We start from the raw sequence: 19449 nt of genomic DNA, 5'->3' as shown, positions 1-19449 counted from the left end.
ATTACTGAGGCAATTTCACTTTTCTTAAAACATTAAAAATTTAAAGTATCTACGAATAATTAAGGAAAATGTTATTGAAATTTAAAATATGTTCTAAGTTTATTTGAATTAGTTTTCAAATGCCTCTCTTAATTTGAAATAAGTGGTTAACTCTGAAATAGTCTGCTAAATGATCCAGTATGTAGCAAGGAAGTCAATTGTCATCTACACCAGCAGACTTGATATGCCGCAGAGGGTAGGTGTAAAAATTAGTTAGTGGACAAAGTGAGTGAGGGCTGAGGAAAGAGAAATACCCATTAACTCCCGATTTGGGTCGTTCTTCCTCCACTAGACCTGTATCAGCTACTGTTCACAGTGACCAAAGTGTCTGTCATCAACGACATAAGGAAGGAAGTTCTACTTTGGCTCAGGCTTTCAGAGCTTCTAGTCCACGGTCAATTGGGCCAATGTACTTTGACAGAACAATTGTAGGGGGGACTGTGCAGCAGAGGTTCCTCTTTTCGGTCAATAGGAAGCAGAGAGCAAGAGAAGAATGTGTCAGAGAGTAGATACTCTCAATGAGCTGCCATCATGACTTACAGCTTCTAGCTAGATGCTGCCTTCTGAAGTTTCTGGGACTTCTCTATTATCTGAGAACCAAGCCTTCAAGACATGAGGCAGTGAGGACATTTCATATGCAAAGCACAGCAGCTCTGAGCTGGTGACAAACTGTCTTTGCTAGAGATCAAGGTAAACATCGAGTTACAGCGTCACCATGCATTCCAACATTTATTAAAACGTAATTTTACCTTCATAAAAACTACCACAGACATGTCACAGGTCTAAGTAGAGGTGTTATAAAATCCATTTACTTGCACATTTGGTGATTGTTAGTGAGTTAGATGTTTGTGTCGAAGCATCTTTGGAGTTGAAGCATCTTTCCTTCATTCCTTACAACTCTGACTGGATAAGTCTCAGTGCTTTCTTCATGTTGTCTATCACTGAAATAAGAGTAAACACATACTGTGCTCTCAGTAAATGAAAGTAGTGAATGTTAGAATCCAACTGATAGTAAATAAAGTTGGACTGCTCCCAGTTCTATATTAGCTGGCTCATAAGCATACCATATCATACTATAAACTAAATGAATATTTGTAAATTTGTGGATTTCATCAATCAGAGGTGGCTCATCATTTACATTAAGGAGATTTATTAAAAGAACTTTTTAATTAGCTATTGAATTAATCCAATGTGGCTGGATCTGGGACCAATAGCATCTTCTTAAATATGTCCCATAGTGACTGTTATTAAAATGGTTAAAGTCCTAAGTAAATTTGTACCTCATTATTTATAGGCATTTTAAAAAGGCAAGATCATCATTATTGTCTCCGGAGAGCATCACCTTGGGTCTTTGACACTAGGAGAAAGCATTATCTCTCTTACTGTTTGCATCTTTTTAGTGCGTGTCACGGTCAGCTGTCACCACTGTCCAGAATAATTGATGAATACTCACACATGGGTAAGTCCTGGGGTTCATATGTGTATAGTCTGTTAGAGTATCTTCCAGTTATGTCAGCCCTGACTGTCAAAGATGGGTCTGCCGAAACACGACACAACACAAAGTCACTCAGACATCACTTAACACGTTCCTAAAGTCGCTCATTCTCCCTGCGCTCAAGCCAAGCTCAGGCAAATTCATAAGCAAAGTTAATTTTCATCATGTGGATTCATGACGGATTAGCCTGGAGTTTCCTTGTAGAGTGCCGTGGCTTTCTTTTTATCTATTTTGGGTTACTGTGCTAAAGGTATATGGGTAAGTTGATTTAATAGCATAAATTGCTTTAAACGTTTAAAATTTGTTAGTAATAGTAAAGCAAAATAAAAATTAATGAACAATAAAAAATCGGCACCAATCTAACAAGAGCCTAATGTTATTGATTGGGTTAGAAATGACTCCCCTTTAAAGAGAGCAGCAAATGAACGCAAGAGTGCTGAAGTTGCGACTAATTTTGCCAGACTGCTGTGGGGGCGCATACCTACAAACATGATCCTCGGCACATACTGCCCGTCAGGAGACAAGTTCTTGTCCCTGGTTTCGTGCTAGCAGAAGAAAAAATAAATGAACATTACTGGACCGTGTGGCATTCTTTATGGAAGTTAAATTTTCAGAAAATTATACATTAAGGTCTTTCAAAAATTCTATAGCAACTAATCCTTGACCCAGCATGTTTTGAAAAAAAAAAAGGGGGGGGGGGAGTCAAGATTTCCATGATTCTTTCACATCAAGAAAACACTGCTGAGTTAATGTACCATGATGTTCAGCATGATGAAGTCATTCTGAGCCATTTCTTGTATTTCTTCGTTTTTGGCAAATTCCTTTTTAAGCGCTGTAAGGTAGAACAAAATGTCAGTTTCCTTAAAGGTCAAGATATCGTCAGTGTCAAAGTCGGTATGTTTTTCTATCATTTGTGTCAATGACGTGTGTTAAATGGCTTGTTCTCCTTTTACTACTTACTCTGTCGTTGGGAAGCAATGAGCTAGAACATGGCCACGGAGATGTCAAGGGGCAATCACATTAACGAAGACAGTAGTTTTATAATTTACATTGCTCAGTAACTCATTGGTTAGAAAAATTTCTGTCATCAAGTTTTTCTCCTCATGTTGATTTTTAAGACGTGGGTACCACATCTCAACGAGCATATCACAGTTTCCCATTCAGCAGCAATCATAATCTTGTCTGGACTGTCTCACTACCTCGCCGAGGTTACCTCAGACTCACAATCCTGCTGTAGTTACCAGCGAGTGCCCCTAGGTGGCTCTCACTTGATAGAATTGGTAATCTGAGAATGACATTTTTAAAATGTGATTTGTCTTTCAGAGGACCTCTGTGGTAAGCTCTCGTCCTGTTCCCTCTCTTCAACTGCTTCCTGTGTCTATTCTGCTTTTCCTTCTGAATGAGATTTAAGCATTCCCCTGTGGTCTTCCTTGTTATTTAGCTTCTTTAGGTCTGTGAGTTTAAGTATGTTTATCCTACATATTATGGCTAATATCCACTTATAAGTGAGGTTAAACCATGCATGTCTTTCTGGTTCTATGATTTCCTTGTTTTTAATAGTTGAGTAGTATTCTGAGACTCACAGCCAAACTCTGGGCAGAGCGCAGGGAGTTTTATGGAAGAGTTGGCATGGGAGGGATAGAAGGACCTGGAGGGAACAGGAGCTTCACAAGGAGACCAACAAAGCCACAGAATCTGGGCCCAAGGGAGACTGCAGAGACTGATGCACCAACCAAGGACATGGAAAAGGTCAGGACCTAGACCCCTGCTCAGATGTAACCAATGGGCAGCTCAGACTCCATGTGGGTTCCCGAGTAAGGGGAGCAGGGCTGTCTCTGACATGAACTCAGCTGCCTGCTCTTTGATCACTTGCTCTGGGCAGGGTGGCCTTGCCAGGCCACGGAGGAAAATAATCCAGGCAGTCTTGATGGAACCTGATAGGCTGGGGTCAGATGGTAAGGGAGGAAGTCTCTCTATTTCTGAGGACTAGAGGACAGAGATGGGGGGAAGGGAAAGTGGCACTGGCAGGAAACAAGAGAGGGGACTACAATCAGGATATAAAATGAATAAATTATAAAAAAATACAAGAAAAAAATAAAGTGTGATTTGTCTGGGTGTCTTCATAACTGTTCTTACCAGCTCACGGTACCTTACGTCTGGATATACTGTAAGATGCCAGGAACTTGTAAAGTTACCTTGACAGTATTGGCAGTCCTCCAGGTGGTGAATAACCATCAATGGCTTGTTGCTAAACAGAGAAAGCAGAGTTAATTAATTAATGCTGCATCACACTGCAAAACTGAATTAGATTTTAAGTTTTGGTGCTGTTGACTAGAATCAAATAGAAATCTTAGACTCATACGTCATGGCAATGTAGCCCATAGTAGGTAGTGTCTATCAAGGGATAAAATGATTATGATGTGGATATTTTCATGGCTTACATGTCATCTTTTCCCCGAAGGTCTGTGGTGGAAGCAAGGTCCCCAGTGGAATAAGGTGGTGGAAACTTGAAGGTGGTTAGAGAATGGCTCTGTCCTCCAGAAGATGTTACTGCGTCTCCTGGGAGAGGATCTGATCCCCTGGGACTGGGTTAGTTCCCACAAGCATGCATTGCTGGGAGGCTGGGATCTTTTAATCCTCTTGGTACACAATCATATCCTGTGATGCCATCTGCCACAAGCCTGCACAGAGCCAGGCAAATACTGATGTCCATGCTGTTGGACTTCAGGTGTTAGGTAAAGCTCTTTGCTTTGCAAATTACCCAGCTTCATATATTTGATTATAGCCACATAACACTGACTAAGACAGATATGTAGGATGACTTTTTAAATATGGCTTTAATACTAAGATACTCATAGGCATCAGAAGAGAGAGATTTGGGGAGATTTATTCAACAAAAATTCTTAGGCATTAATTAGGTAATTTGGTGATGCTGGTAACCAGTCTTTAAACATACTAGGCAAGCACTCTACTAGTTGGCTATACTCCCAGGCCAGCATAAATCTTTTCAAAACCAATTAAACATATAATTATATAAATTCAGTGGTTATATAAGTCTATGCTGTATCTAACATTTTTTAATCTCAGTAAATGTTAAACATAAATTTTGAGTGAATACTTTTATTTATTATTATATATTTTCTCAAACTTAGTTTAGAAGTACATTTTGGGGCTGGCTGGTGGTGGTGGCATACACTTTTAATCTCAGTGCTTGGGAGGCAGAGGCAGGCAGACCTCTGAGTTTGAGGCCAGCCTGGTCTACAGAGTGAGTTCCAGGACAGCTATACAGAGAAACCCTGCCTTGAAAACAAAACAAAACAAAACAATAACAACAAAGAAGCACATTTTGGATAATATCCTTCCAAATTACCTTTAGGATTTATGGGGTAATTAGAAAGCTCCCATTCGCCAGCACTTGGCATTGGGAAGGCTGCGGACTTGAGCTGTGATGAATGAAATGCCACACCCTCGTATGAGCAGTATGCTAAGCCTACAGGTGTTCTCGGAGGCTTCCACAGGAAGGACAAACTAGATCCAGACCTCCTGAGCCTATGACCTTTAATGATGCTCCAACAGGCAGGTCTATACTCAGCCTGTGAGCATCAGCTTTCTCTTAGCTCTTCTCACTGAGCGCAGTGGGGTAGGCGCCCCGAGACAGAGCCACCAGGGGCCCAGGCCACCCTGCTTTTCCCGACTACTTCTTCCTAGCGTCAACAAGACATCCTGAAAGGGGGCAGCTGTGCTTATGGAGGGACCTGAGGATGGTCTTGGGGCATTAATTTCAGCATCACATTGTAGCAATTAGAATCCAAGGAAAATGTCATCTTACATGGAAGACCTAACAGTCTGCAAATGAAAACAAAACAAAACAAAACACAAGGACTGCATGGCAGGAATTGAAGTAGCTACAGTCTGAAACAAGGCTTCAGGTTTTGTTTTGTTTTTCAGTTGAAGAAAGTAAATACCTAAGGGTTTATAATCATTTTCATCTTCAATGCTTCTCTTTGCCTTTATCACATAGAAGTAGTTAAAAGTGATATGTGTGTGTGTGGGGGGAGAATATGATTGTATTTCAACAAAAGTACATTTGTGAACACTAAAAGGTGAGTTTAGTGTCATTTTCACATTATAAAATACTATATTTTTATTATCCAAAAATTTTAAAGTAAAAATCAGAAGTCAGTTTTCAGTTCAAATACTATATATGAAATGTGATTCCTGAGCTAAAACTTTATGATATAGCATGTCCAACTGTGAGAGGTATTGAGAGAGAGGTTGAGAGAGAGAGAGAGAGAGAGAGAGAGAGATATGAGAGGAGGGAGTGCAATAGATCTTACTGTCTGAACTTTTGAGACTCTAAAAGTCAGAGGCAGCCCCAGGCCTCACTGACTGACATCATTTGGTAAGTTGTTCTTTAAAGTTGTACATTTTTTTCCTTTTAAAATAAATTTTAAGTTCAGTTTTCTTAAAACTTGAAAAGGTAGAAGTTCTTCCTCCCAGATCCGTCTTCCACAAGTAAGCAGTGCTATCATTTCTGTTTTCTTCCACAGATTTTTTGGGGGCCAGTTTCCCAAACATAGATGTGTCTTGTTTACATCCACAAACATGTCCACTACCTGTGTCATGCGTGTGTGTACTTCTAAAGGCACAGGACAGGCACCACGTGACATCTGAACAGAAGCTGCTCGCAGGAGGTTCAGGACAGAGAACTCAGGCAAGCCGAGTGGTTTTAGGAAGACTAGCTCTCTAAAGATAAAAAGAAGGCTCACAAACACTACCAAACATGGATTTGCCTTCTTCTCAGTATATCTCACGTCTCAGATGTCACTCCACAGGTCTTTTCTAAATATATTATTCCACTAAATATCTTCTCTAATTAGTCACCTTAACGTGGGTACTTCAATCATTCTCAATCTCTCCTTTCCATTTGAATAAACTCTGACTTGGTGGGTGTGCAGTGGTTATTTGTGTATGAGTTTGCACCTGTGTGTGCATGTTTGTCAATTAATTTCCAGAGGCAGAATTTGTATTCCAGCAAGTATGCGCATGCATCCTGTTGGTTTATTCCCCATAGAAGCTGTCTCAATTCAAGTTCTCTCTGGCAGGCAACTCCGTGCACCTCTGTTACGGGTCATCAGCTTTAAATTGTTTTCCCCAATATGGGAAAACAAAGAAGGGCACTGCCAGTTTGCGTTCCTATAAACCAGTCCTTCCCGTATGTTCCAATTGTGTTTTGTTGGTTCTGTGACCTGTCATATCCTTCACTCACTGTTTGCAGCGATGAGATTGTTTTTTACTTTAAAGAAGACTCAGTGTTGGAGAAATTCATTCTTGTGATATAAGCTCCCCCGCTTCCCCCTCTTCGTTTCTTTACTTCTTCCATGGCCTATGGTTCTAGCTACACGAAAGAGTCACACAATCACAGATATAGGCATCCTGTGGTTAGTTACCTTTTCATCATCGTGGCCGCAATGCTTGAAATCCTTTATTAGCTCTAACGTCCCTTGGGGTTTTCTGTGTGCACAATCATTTCCTGTGCACACGGGAATGGTTTGAGATTTCCTTCTTTCTCATTTGGATGCCTTCTACATATTTATCTTGCCTAGGCAAGTTGGCCAGGATATCTGGAGATCCCATGTGGAAGAGGAGGGGTGTGAGTGTGAGTGTGCACTCTTGCCCTTATGTGGTGCATGGCATGAGTGCTGTGTGTGCCCTGTGTATGAGGTGCATGCACATGGGTGTGTGCTTGCGAACGCCTGTGCCGTGCAGGAAGAGGCCAGAGCAGGACGTCATTGTTAACCTCCATCCGTATTTTTCCTTTTCTCTTGAGCCAGGGCGCTCCCTGAATGGACAGTCACTGTGGCTGCATCCCAGCGGGTGCCTCTGGTCCTCCTGTCTCCACTTGCCCCCGGAATTTCAGCCTTGCACTTCCGCGTAGCTGGGATGACCTTGAACTTCGGCTCCTCCTGTACCTCCTTCCTGAGTCCTGGCAGCACAGGCGTGCTCCATGACACCCATCTTAGGTGATGCGGCGATGGAGAGGGCTTGGCGCCTGCTCTACTCAGCTCCATCAGCCGCCTGCGTCACCCGTGCTCTGACGCTAGCATTTGTCTACATGTTTCTTACACTTATAGTTGGAAACAAGATTTTCCCGTAGTATTTATTTAGGTTTCATTTAATTTCCTGAATTTTTTTATTTTAATGGGAGAATTGAAAATGAATGTTCTTTAGATAGCTGGAAAATTCTCCAGGAGATTTAGAAGATCTTTAAGGATCAAAATTACATTGCTTTTGGTCACTGAGTCTGGGCCCGCGCCCGCCACACAGCACAGGGCAATCAGCTAGTACGTGGCTGCTGAATTGTGAACGTGCGCATGACGCAAAGCTCCTCAGGGAGTCTGGCTGAGCACCCCGGAGTGTTCCAATAAACTGTTTTACTACTAAGCTTGCGAAGTGCCTACTGGGCGGCACCACCTCACTCGTGCAACGGGCACTGAAAGCTTTCCTTCGTCCTAAAGAAATCGTCCGAAGGGACTTAGCGCCTCTACAGGTAAAGAATCTCATCTGTCATGGTTTGAACGGGACTGTTCCCCAGCTGGAGGTGAGGGTTTGGGAAGTCCTGGAACCTGTGGAAGCTGGAGAGAGAGGGGTCCGTGGCAATGTCCCCACAGGTTATATCTGTCCCTGTTCTGGTCCGGCTCTGCTTGCTGGCCGCAGCGTGATGCAGCCCTCCACGGCCATGCCTTCCCCATCACGATGGGTTCTATGGCCTAGTCCTGGCTCAGGATAAATCCTTCCTCCTCTAAGTGGCTTCTGGTCAGCTGTCTGCTTACAGCGATGGAAAGCGTAGCCAGGACAGCATTGGGATAGCGAGCCTGACTTGACGCAGCGTACAGCAGCGGCTCGAGAGCTGCGGCATTCTTTCAGAGGCTAACACAACTGGTTCTGGCTCTTCCACAAGGCATGAGAGATGGCGCATGAACAGCAGCTGGGAGGGGTTTTACCTGTTGCGAGCATGAAAGAGACCTTCTTCGTAAGTTTGTACCCAAGTGATGTCGTCTCCCCACCCTGAGGAAGACATAAATCAATGCATTATTCCAGGGTTGTAGTCTCTGAGGAGCAGCTGTCACCCCCAGACCTACAGTAGCTGCAAGGCTACTGACATGCATTGTGAAAGATGGTGAGTTCCATCTGAAGGCAGAGAAGTGGTGCCCTTTGGAGGATTTGGGAGTGTGCACCAAAGCTCAAGACCCAGCCTTGCACCTCATCAGTACCTGTCAGTGCCGGACCGTGGGGGAACTGCTGTGGTCATGCAAAGGCCCCAGCTTTCACAATGTACATGAAATAACAGTTATTGTAGCATAGTTCTGAAAAACCACCCAGAGCCCTTTACACTCCACCACAACGTGCCCTGTGTCCCCTGAGTGCCAAAGGATGCCGACTGCTTCTGTACCGTGCACACTGGAGAAAAGGAGTACCAAATTCTACTTCCACTTTTTACTTGAAAGATATTTAAGGCAGGAAATTTCATGTTTGAAAACACACACACACACACACACACACACACACACACACACACACACACATATTCTGGAAACAGCCAAGGAGTGGAATAGTGAGAAAGTTGTGAGCTGTGACAACAGCCGGAATCTACTAGCCTTAGAGAGGAGAAAGAAGTCATGTAAAAGCACGCTAGAGAGTAAAAAACGAAGCCCTCAAGAAGTGGAATGTACAGAGCATGCAGGAATACTTCAGGGTGCTTCGGACTTGCCTAGACGTGGATGAGGAACACCGAGTTATCACGACAGAGATATGTGGGGGCTGGTCAGATGCAGGTTTTCCTCTGTATTCAAAGGTCAGATTGTGGCATCTATGCACATGTGGAACAGCAGGAATTAAAGCAGAACCATCAACTAAGATAAACACGATTCTGTGTTCCTTTTTCTTTTCTTTATTCATTATTTGATAAGCACTTTGTTGAGATATTATTCACATATGATTCGATTCGCCCACAGAAACTGCACATTCTTTGCAGCATATTCCCAGAGGTACATGGCCAACACCACAATCAATTTTAGAACATTTTCAACACCTCAAAGTAAACTCTGATAAAAAAAAAAACTAGTTGCATGTATTTCTTTATTTATTTGTGTGTGTGTGTGGGGGGGGTCATAATGAGCCCCAGCACAAGTGTGGAGGTCAGAGGACAACTGCACAGTGTGGGCTCTCTTCTTCCAGGAGGAGGATTCCGGAAATTGAATTCAGGTCACCGGGGTTGGCAGTACACACTTTTACCTCCGGAACCATCTTGCTAGCCCTCAACTGCACATTTTCAGCTGTCATCCACCCTCCACTCTCCAGATCCTCCTCAGCTCTAAGAAACCCTTCATCTAGTTTGTACCCCTATAATTGGCCTATTCTGGACATTTTCTGTAAATGGAGATACACACAATGTGGCTGAATTATTTCCCTTAGCATGTTTTTGAAGTTCATGCCCTGCCACGTAGTATTCCTTCCTTAGTGACTTTTCTCTGGCTTAGTATTGTTCCATCACACAGAGCCTAGCTTAGGCAGCGAAGGAAGTTGGTACCAGAATAATAGGGTATTGCTGTGACAGACCTGGTCATGCTGCTTTGGAGAGGATTGTGGAAGGACTTTGAAACTCACGGCTAGAAACGTCACTGAGTGTTGAGAGCTCAGTGAACTGTTTTGTAGAAACTTGGAAGCTATGAGTGCCGAGAGCAGGGTAGACAATGGAGGCCTGCACGATGAAATTATAGAGGGAAGCAGAGACTCTGCCGAGATTTTTGTGCAAAGGTTCCGTGGTTCTGGTTAGCTGGGGCTGAAGAATCAGCTGTGACTAACAAGACACAGAACTACTGAAATGCAATCTTCACTTTGCTGGTACAGTCAGTGCTGGTGGGCTGGAGCTGAGAAATTAGCAGTGATTGAGACCAGCATCATTGAGGTGAAATCTTCTGGGGAGTGTTTGCTGAGAGTCAGCACAGGAGCTGTGTTCCAGAGGTGACCAAGGTGGTACCCCATGCTGGCAGCTGAACTTGTGAGAGCCAGGGAAGGGCTTTGCTGAAGGTGCAGCCTCAGTGACAGCAGAGGGCCCAGGATTGAAAAGTTGAAAGGGGCCAGGAGGAAAAGACGGAGTCTTGGCACCACAAAGAGAGCCTATGAGCAGCTGTTGGTGAAAGTTCAGCCCAGTTGCAGCAGAAGACCCCAGCGTTTTGGAGATGCCAGGACTATGGAATGACCACTAAGAGCAGCAGCAGCAGTGGAGTGGAGCTAGCTGGAGTCTGGAAGCCAAGCTGTGTGCGTGCTGCAGAGGGCAGAGCTGGCGAAGGAACAAGCCCTTTGGAGGAGCCTGGAAGATTAGGAGTGAATCTGAGATAATCGGACAAATACTTACACTTGGAGTCTGGAGTTTGTTTTTGCTTTGTTCAGAGTGTGACTGTGCCCTGGTCTTTCCCTCTTGAAGTATGAAAGTATTGAAAAATTAAAAAAAAAATTTTTTTTTCCAGGAGCCCACAGTTGAGAGACTGATTTTTAAAAGAGATCTTTAGGCTCTTAAAAGAGACTGGGTTTTTAAGAGACTGAATTTTAAAGTGTTTGAATTTGTAAAGGTTGTGGGACTTTTAAAGTCTGTAAGATGCTTTGTGTTTTGATGTTGATATTAATGTGTGATCTTGGAGATGAAGAAGAAAGGAATGGTCATGGTTTTATGGTGACATGTTCTGAGTATCAAGTTGGCAAGGGGTCAGTTATACTGCCTGGTTTTATGTTAACTTGACACAAGCTAGAATCACTGGAAAGAAAAAAAATACCTCCATAAGACCCAGCTGTAAGGCATTTTCTTTCTTTTTTGAAAAAAAAAATTATTATTATTATTATTATTTAGTACAATTTATTCACTTTGTATCCTGGCTGTCACATTTTCTTAATTAAAAATTGATAGCGGTGGGCACAGCTCATGGTTGGTGGGGCCGCCCTGGAGTCTGTAAGAAAGCATGCTGAGCAAGGTGTGAGGAGCAAGCCAGCAAGCAGCACCCTCCATGGCCTCTGCATCATCTCCTGTCTCCAGGATCCTGCCGTTTGAGTCCCGACCTGACATCCTGCAGTGATGACAGCTCTGTGGAAGTATGAGCCAAACAGGCCCTGTCCTTCCCAAGTGTCTTTGGTCATAGTGTTTTATCATAGCAGTAGTAAGCCTAAGTAAGACGACCACTTATTACTCATCAGTTGATGGAAATTTGGGTTATCTCAGCATTCTGACTTTGATGAATAATACTGCTTAACACAAGCTCTCTGTACGTAGTAGTTTTTGCTGTCCTGGAGCCAGGGTATCCTTGAACTCACAAGTGCTGGGGTTAAGCGTGAGCACCAGCACACCTGTCTTGTGTTTTAACTTTCTGAGGAGAGTTAGTTTGCTCTACAACATTACTGTGCCAATTTATAATAATGGCAAAACGATAGGCATGTGGTAGATCTAACATCTTAACGTTGGAAGACATCATATTGTTCTGACTCCTCCCTCTATCCTCTGTAAAGATCCTGACAGATGATCTGATGTTGTGTTAGCACATTCCACGTGAACTTTACCCTAGAATATGAGAGCAGCCCCTGGATTACCTTTCTCACTTTGCTTGCATTTTTTAAAATATTTATTCATATTTTTAATTTTTTTTTGTCTGTGGGTATTTTGCTTGCATGTATGTTTGTACCACATGTATGCCTGGTGCTTGGGGAGGTCAGCATTAGATTCCCTGGAACTGGAGCTCTAGACTAGTGTGAACTGACATCTGGGTGCTGAGACTTGAACCCAGGTCCCCTGGAAAAGCAGTAAGTGCTCTTAATCGCTGAGCCATCTCTTCAGCTCCCCTCATAGGTTGTAAATGTCACTCAAATACTACAGCATTAGGAGTAGAAACATTCTAATTCTTTTTTCCTGCTCAACCTAGTTCCATAAACATTAAAGGATCATCTGCCATGTTTTTAATCCACTAGTTTCTGGTAATACAAAAATATATATACATAACTTGTTCTATAGGGCCCATATTGTGTCATAACTGCTTTTATACAGTCTAGGTCATAAGCACAATGGGACAAATGTAACAGGATTTAAATTCTCTTCTAGGTCTGGATTCATGGCTTGTGTCTCTAGCTTTAGCTGTGCCTTTTCATTTTCCATGATTTTATTCATTTGTCAGTTATGCGTTCATTGAGTATCTGCTGTATGCTAGGCAGCTGGTCCAGGTCTGGGGTAGTTCTTTTGTTTTGGAGACCAGGTTGGCCTTGAACGCACAAAGATCCTCCTACCCCTGCCTCCCAAGGGCTGGAATTAAAGGTTAGCATGCCACCAGGACAGATTTTAGTTCTTCTGTGAAAAGGATGTTAGGAAATGTTTTAGTCACCATGTGTGTGTTTAAAAACCACCTATTCCTCTTCTCACTAGTCTTCCATTTTAGAAGAGTGTGAGAACTTGTCTCTGCCCTTAGCTGTTTGGCACTGCTCTTCGTTAAGGGGTGAACTCTGCACACTTCCATCCGCTCCTGCCTTCCATCGCACCCTCCCAGCCATTTCTAACACAGAAAGACAAAGCGAAAGGATCAGCCAGCATAAGCCAGCTCACAACACTGTGCCTCACTGCATCAGTATTCTGACTTCAGCACATGAGTAAATAAATGTAGCAAAGCCTTGCTGCAGAATTTTGGATCCTATCTAAAAGGGCTCACAGAATACTGGAGTCTCAGAATGTAGCCATGCCGCTCACCTCCACTGTAGAAGGACTTGAAGAGCAAGGAGTATTTTGGCCTTGGGTGATTTAAAGCTACTAAGCTCTTTATTTTATAACTATTATGTTTGTGTGGAGAGCTCTGTGATAAATTTTATCCAGAGAAATATTTTTGCCCTTTATTTATTTTGCAGTATATATTGCCTTTCTAGACACACAGATCGTGATTTCCGAGCTGAAGTTGAATGAATTCACTTGGGTAAACTATTATGGACACATGGCTGGCACTCTATGTATATGAAGAAATGAATGGCTTGGAGGCCAGTCTGCCTTAGCATTTTAAATATCTTGGAATTAAAGGCTAGCACACCACCAGGACAGATTTTAGTTCTTCTGTGAAAAGGTTCACTTTTCACTGTGCTCAGAACACCGGTCCAAAGAAGGGCCAAGCACTGTGTGGTGATCCTGATTTTCTGAATCCATTGTGTTGGGGCAAACAATTCTCAGCATTTATCTGTTCTTTGGAAATATAAAAACCAGTTTTGTGACCTGTTTCTTCATCATCCTTTTAGATATGAACATTTGTCTCTTTTAAAAATCCTATTTATTTTTTTATTAATTACAGTTTATTCACTTTGTATCCCAACTGTAGCCCCTTTCCTCATTCCCTCCCCACCCCACCCGCCCTCTCTCCCTCATCTCCTCCCATGTCCTTCTCCAAGTCCACTGATAGGAAGGGAGGTCCTCCTCCCTTCCACCTGATCCTAGGCTATCAGGTCTCATCAGGACTGGCTGCATTGTCTTCCTCTGTGGCCTGGTAAGGCTGCACCCCCCTCAGGAGGAGGTGATCAAAGAGCCAGCCACTGAGTTCATGTCAGAGACAGGAGATGACTTCCTGAACAGAACACCAACAGCACAAGCTCAAAGATCAACAATTAATCAATGGGACCTCATAAAACTGAAAAGCTTCTGTAAAGCAAAGGACACTGTTGTCAGGATAAAACGACAAAACGACATCCTACAGATTATGAAAGGATCTTCACCAATCCTATATCTGACAGAGGGCTGATATCCAGAATACATAAAGAACTCAAGAAATTAAACAGCAACAAATCAAGTGATCCAATTAAAAAATGGAGTACAGAGCTAAACAGAGAATTCTCAATAGAGGAATATCGAACATCAGAGAATCACTTAAAGAAATGCTTAACATCCTTAGCTAACAGGGAAATGCAAATCAAAATGACCCTGAGATTTCATTTTACAATCATCAGAATGGTTAAGCTCAAAAACTCAAGTGACAACAGACGATAGAGAGGTTGTGGAGAAAGGGGAACCCTCCTCCACTGCTGGTGGGAATGTACAGCCACTTTGGAAATCAATCTGGCACTTTCTCAGACAATTAGGAATAGTGCTTCCTCCAGACCCAGCTATACCACTCCTGGGCATATATCCAAAAGATGTAACAAGGACATTTGCTCAACCACGTTCCTATTTGTTTCTTAGATCAAAGGAAAACTGTAAGTATAAAAATATAGAAGTTTTTCTGAAGCTGGAGCCAATGGCAAATGTCTAAAATGAGTGCAACTTTATCATTGTCATGAGAAAGGCTTGTTTACCCCAAATTATCAGGAAGTGAGATAAAGTATGATTCTCTAGGTAGCCTTGTATAAAATAATACCAAATTATTTCCTTGCCTTAAATAGAGTCCTGGGAATTTTGACAAAGTTTGAAGAATCTTAAATTGCCTTCAGGAAAACATTATGACATCAACGAACTATTTCTTTTCTAAGATTCTAGTAGTCAAAGTTATACACATCAAGCTAGTTCTTTCCATCTGCAAAAGATGCATCAGAACATTTTGATTGAGCCGGACATAGTGTTGCACACCATGCCCAGCACTTGGGAGACAGAGGCTGATCTCTGTGAGTTTGAGACTAGCCTGGTGGACGAGGTCCAAGCCAGCCAAGGCTACGTGGAGAGACCCTGCTTCAAAAACAAAACAAAACAAAATCCCCCAAACCCAAAGTATTGTTATTTCTTTGCAATTTGGTTATTTACAGTCTAAAATCAATCATCACCCTTTAGAAAAGTTTGTTTTAAAGTCATGCATTGAAAATACCTCGCTTCTATTTATCTTTTTTTCACTTGTTGCCAACCAAACTCTAGATGGATACACTAAGTATTTTGATAGCAGTTGAAATGACTAAGTTTAGAAGCCACAGTGAGATTACGGTACCTCTGGAGAGTGTCTGAGGAGGTCTCTTTTCTTTTTTGATAGCAATAGCAAGATTGGAGGAAACTGTGATCAGCAAGAGGCAGAGAGCCAGAGCGGAATGGAGCATCGTGTCTTCTGGAGAGTCACCCAGGGGCAGCTAGACAGCGGAAAATTATTTTCAGAAGCAGGTCACTTTCCAACAGTCTGTTATTCAAAGATATTTGAATAAACCCCATGCTGACAGGTTCAGTTTTAGATTCCACATTAGATAATCTCTGAGTATCATTTTTTAACACACTCAAAAACATTGAACCATCTTAGTTATTAAGTTCATGTAGGTTCTGGGAATCCTGGCACGGGTGATGTTTGAGAGCAGGCTGAGGGCGCCCAGCTGCTCCTTAGGTCACTATGGTGTGCAGAGTTCTACGGTGAAACTCTAACACAATCCTGTCCATGACTCCCTGTCAGCTGAGTTGTGCAAAGCAGTGTTGACTCTCAGCACCTGACTCTTAGTCTTTTCATCTTTCTGGGCGTAACACCTAAGAACGATTTCTTTATAGGAGAATGAGATTAGAGACGAAAAATCATTTGATCAGCTACGAATAAGAAGGAAAGTAGAACATGGACAAGCCCCATTTTTCAGTGCTCTGTAGTCATGCTCCATCCCCCCCACCCCTGTGCTTTCCAACGGTCATGGGACCTTTTACACTTCTCTTTAAAAAATGACAGTATTGTCACATTGCTAAAATGAAACATGGATAACAGAGTAGAAATACATGTACAAATACCCTTTGTTTTGTTTAAATTTTCTTAAAACTTTTTTTTTTTTTTTTTTTTTTGCTGCAGGTTTGTGTTATTTGGCAGTGAATTCCACCATAGTAATGAAATTTCCTAGCCCAAATATAACGAACGATTGCTTACTGATTCTGTCTCAGTGTGGCTGTATTTAGCTCCCTTAAGAATTATGGAAAAACACAAAGATTAGTAAGACACAAAAGGTGGTCTGAACAAAACACGCAATGACTGTGATAGTCAGTGTAAAATGGCCTCGGAGATGTTGGAGGATGTCAGCTCACAGGAAGTGTGCACCCTGGCTTATTTAGGTGCTTTCTTATCCTTCTCTTCCCAGCGTCTTTTCATTCTCAGTGATGTCGCCTCTGTCTCATCTCTAAGCTGATGATGCTTGCTGCCCCAAGTTAGTCTTATATGGATTGTTTCCGTCCATAATTGCCAGTAGAACCATTTACTGCCTTCTCAGTGTTCGGGCTCTAAAGACCCTGTTAAACAGTAACCAGGTCTGATAACACCATCAGTTCTTAGAGCTTAGTAAGACATTACATAATGTCATCTTGTTTCCTTAAAGTGGCCATCCTGTATCTGGAAGATGAAATAGAAGCTATGGGTCTTAGCAGGGAATATGGGAAGCCTGGCTAACAAGCCCAACTTGGGAAGGTCAGTTGCAATCAGGCTGACAGTTGCAGTAGAGATGTCGCAATGCCACCTACATTAGAGTCCTGTCGGTTTCTAGAAGGGCTGCAGATGAGCTACAGGCAGCAACTTAATTCATTAACTAATTAATCAGTTACAGAAACCCCCCAAATTGTCTCTCCATCGTCCTTGAAAAATTTCAAAAAGTGCTTCAGACTCTTCTAGGATCTTAGAAGGAAGAGTTAGGAAAGGTTAATCTGGAGAAAGTATTCAGAAAGTTCTTGATGTTAAAGACAGAGCTGTGCAGATGCAACCTACACCAAGAAAAGAAAGAGAACGTGCAACTTCATCATTTGTGCCATTTTCAGGCCAAGTTCAGAGTCGAGAAGGAACCTAATAACTCCTAATTATTAAGGAAGTGTATTTATGTACTATTGTCAACACCTTTTTATCTTCAAAATTAAAAACCTTTGTTGCAAAAAAGGTACCAGTGTATTCAAAGCAATAGAACTCGTCCATTGTTTGGGGCTCGGTGATCTTTCTCTTGCTGAGAGCTTTGAGGTTCCAGCTGCAAGGGACAGCAGCTGGGAAGAATTCAGTTGATTGTTGCACTACAGAAGCATCTGACTTGCTTGGGAAACACCAAACCTTGCGTCTACCAATCGGTGTTATCAGAGTTGGCCAATTATCATTTTCTAACACTAAGCTTGTACTTTTGAAAAGTAATTTAATGTAAACCATTTTACTTCAATATTGAAAAATTCTACATTTTACAATAAAACTTTAGTAGCAGTAGATATGGCACAGTGGTTAAGAGCACTGGGTGCTCTTCCAGAGGGCCTGGGTTCACTTTCTATCACACACACAGCAGCTCACAGCTGTCAGTTCCAATGCCCTCACACAGACATACATGCATGCAAAACACATGGCATAGAAGTAAATAAATAAATAAAGAAAGAAACAGTTGTTAGAAAATAAAACCTAAAAAAAATACAAGGAAGCACTATTGTTAGAACCCAGATTATTTTTAAAGAAATCATTTTACATTAAGTCTAGTTTATCCTATTATTGATATGAATTGAGAGGAAAATTTTATGAAGCCAGCACAGGAAACCAAGCCAGTAGCAGCAACAGAATATAGCTTCACTTTTATGCAAAAGTCTTATTTTTAAATAGCAAAAAAAAAAAAAAAAAAGAAAAAGAAAAAGATCATTTAAACGTAGCAGAGGCTATGAGATTAAGCAATGAATAGCCTGCACATTTTGCTTGCTTACCTGAACTGCCTGACGCTCTTGTTAGAAACGTATTCTGGATGTCCCTCGTTGCAAAGGGGTGTGGATTTATAGGCACACACACCTGACCTACAACTTCCCTTGCATGGCAACAAGAGAGCTGTCACCTGTGTGCTCATGCACACAGGCTCGTCCAAAGAACTTGGCTTCTTTCCAGTTCCCAAGCTCTGCAAAGAGAAGGTGCTCCTCGCTCTAAATTAAGATCACATGTCTTCATAAATGTGACACCAAAGACTTCTTTGTGTTTCTCTTTCCTCTACCTTTTACTTTCCAAGGTAATTGGACATTTGGCTAGATTTCAACACTGTAAGAAAAAAGAAAGAAAACAGAGGGAAAAGGCGGGGGGGGGGCGGCCAGCGTTGAAACTGTGTGTACACCTTGTTCCTAATGGGAGTCCGGTGAGCTTTGGGGATTAGATACAAAGCAAATAGGGATTCCTCAGGGAGGCTTAGATTACAGGAATATAATGCAGAGCTAAGGAGATCAGGTGTTCTTTCCTTCTTTTTTCTTGGAGGGGGAGGGGGGATTATCCTCTGTAATCTTTTCTGTTTATTTTGGATATTGTTCAATATTGTGACTTTATCTCGTTTAGGTTTAGAGATTGGCTGTGTTTAACTGACGTGCAGTGAAATTCCTGAAAGTTGAATAGTGGGCTCTCTGGTGTTCAGGCAAGTCAGCTCCCCAATGCCACCTGCCCCTCCAAGCTCCAATAGGATGACACTGTCCGTTTTCTAACACCGACCAACCAGAGACAGTAAGCTTTGCAAGTTTATTCTAGAATATTTAGGTTAGAAGCTTCCAGCTGGGTTCTAGCTTGATGTGGGCACCCTGCAGCAGAGAGGGCTCAGATGGGAACAGGAAGGGTGGGGTGGGGTGGGGTAAGGGACGTAGTGAGAAAGTGCTCAGAGAGACTACTTGAATTGGGGTTATTTGGGAGGCAACATAGATACAGGTAAAAACTTCCTGGGATCAACAGAATGATGCTAGTGAAGACTCCTAGAAATGAGGGATATGGAGCCCAAACTGACCATCTTCTATAACCAGGCAGGGCTTCTAGGGGTGGGAGACCTCAACCCAGCCACAAAACCTCTGACCTGAATTTTTTTTTTTCTTCTTGTAAGTTGTGCTGTGCTGAGGGAATGGTGGTGCAGAACTTGTGGGAGTGACTACCAATGACTGAGGTCCAACTTGAGGCCCAAACCAAGAAAGGGAGCCCACCTACGACACTACCAGGAGG

The 19449-nt window shown here is 42.4% G+C and overlaps 1 protein-coding gene across 1 annotated transcript; it reads right to left on the bottom strand.

Moving 5' to 3' along the window:
• Positions 1-617: 617 nt before the first annotated feature.
• Agr3 (anterior gradient 3, protein disulphide isomerase family member) lies at positions 618-18239 on the bottom strand. The gene is made up of 8 exons (XM_021651374.2): positions 18195-18239; positions 15514-15649; positions 8539-8602; positions 3730-3782; positions 2290-2366; positions 2016-2079; positions 1493-1576; positions 618-980 (listed from the first exon to the last, which is right to left on the bottom strand). The coding sequence occupies exons 2-8, from the start codon at positions 15617-15619 to the stop codon at positions 931-933; spliced, it is 498 nt and encodes a 165-aa protein (XP_021507049.1). The 5' UTR covers positions 15620-15649; positions 18195-18239; the 3' UTR covers positions 618-930.
• Between the last annotated feature and the right edge of the window lie 1210 nt (positions 18240-19449).

The sequence above is a fragment of the Meriones unguiculatus genome, chromosome 1 (genome assembly GCF_030254825.1).
Source record: "Meriones unguiculatus strain TT.TT164.6M chromosome 1, Bangor_MerUng_6.1, whole genome shotgun sequence".
In the NCBI taxonomy this organism is placed as follows: domain Eukaryota; kingdom Metazoa; phylum Chordata; class Mammalia; order Rodentia; family Muridae; genus Meriones; species Meriones unguiculatus.
The sequence above is the reverse complement of the archived record's forward strand: the minus strand, read 5'-3'. Positions and strand labels throughout refer to the sequence as shown.

Excerpts from the sequence above, each read along its gene's own strand:
- Agr3 (XM_021651374.2), bottom strand. The coding sequence starts at position 15,619 with ATGCTCCATTCCGCTCTGGCTCTCTGCCTCTTGCTGATCACAGTTTCC. Across the intron at positions 3,783-8,538 it reads CTCTTTCATGCTCGCAACAG|CAACAAGCCATTGATGGTTA; the intron begins GTAAAACCCCTC and ends TTCTCTGTTTAG. Across the intron at positions 981-1,492 it reads ACCCCAGGACTTACCCATGT|TGATAGACAACATGAAGAAA; the intron begins GTGAGTATTCAT and ends CTCTTATTTCAG.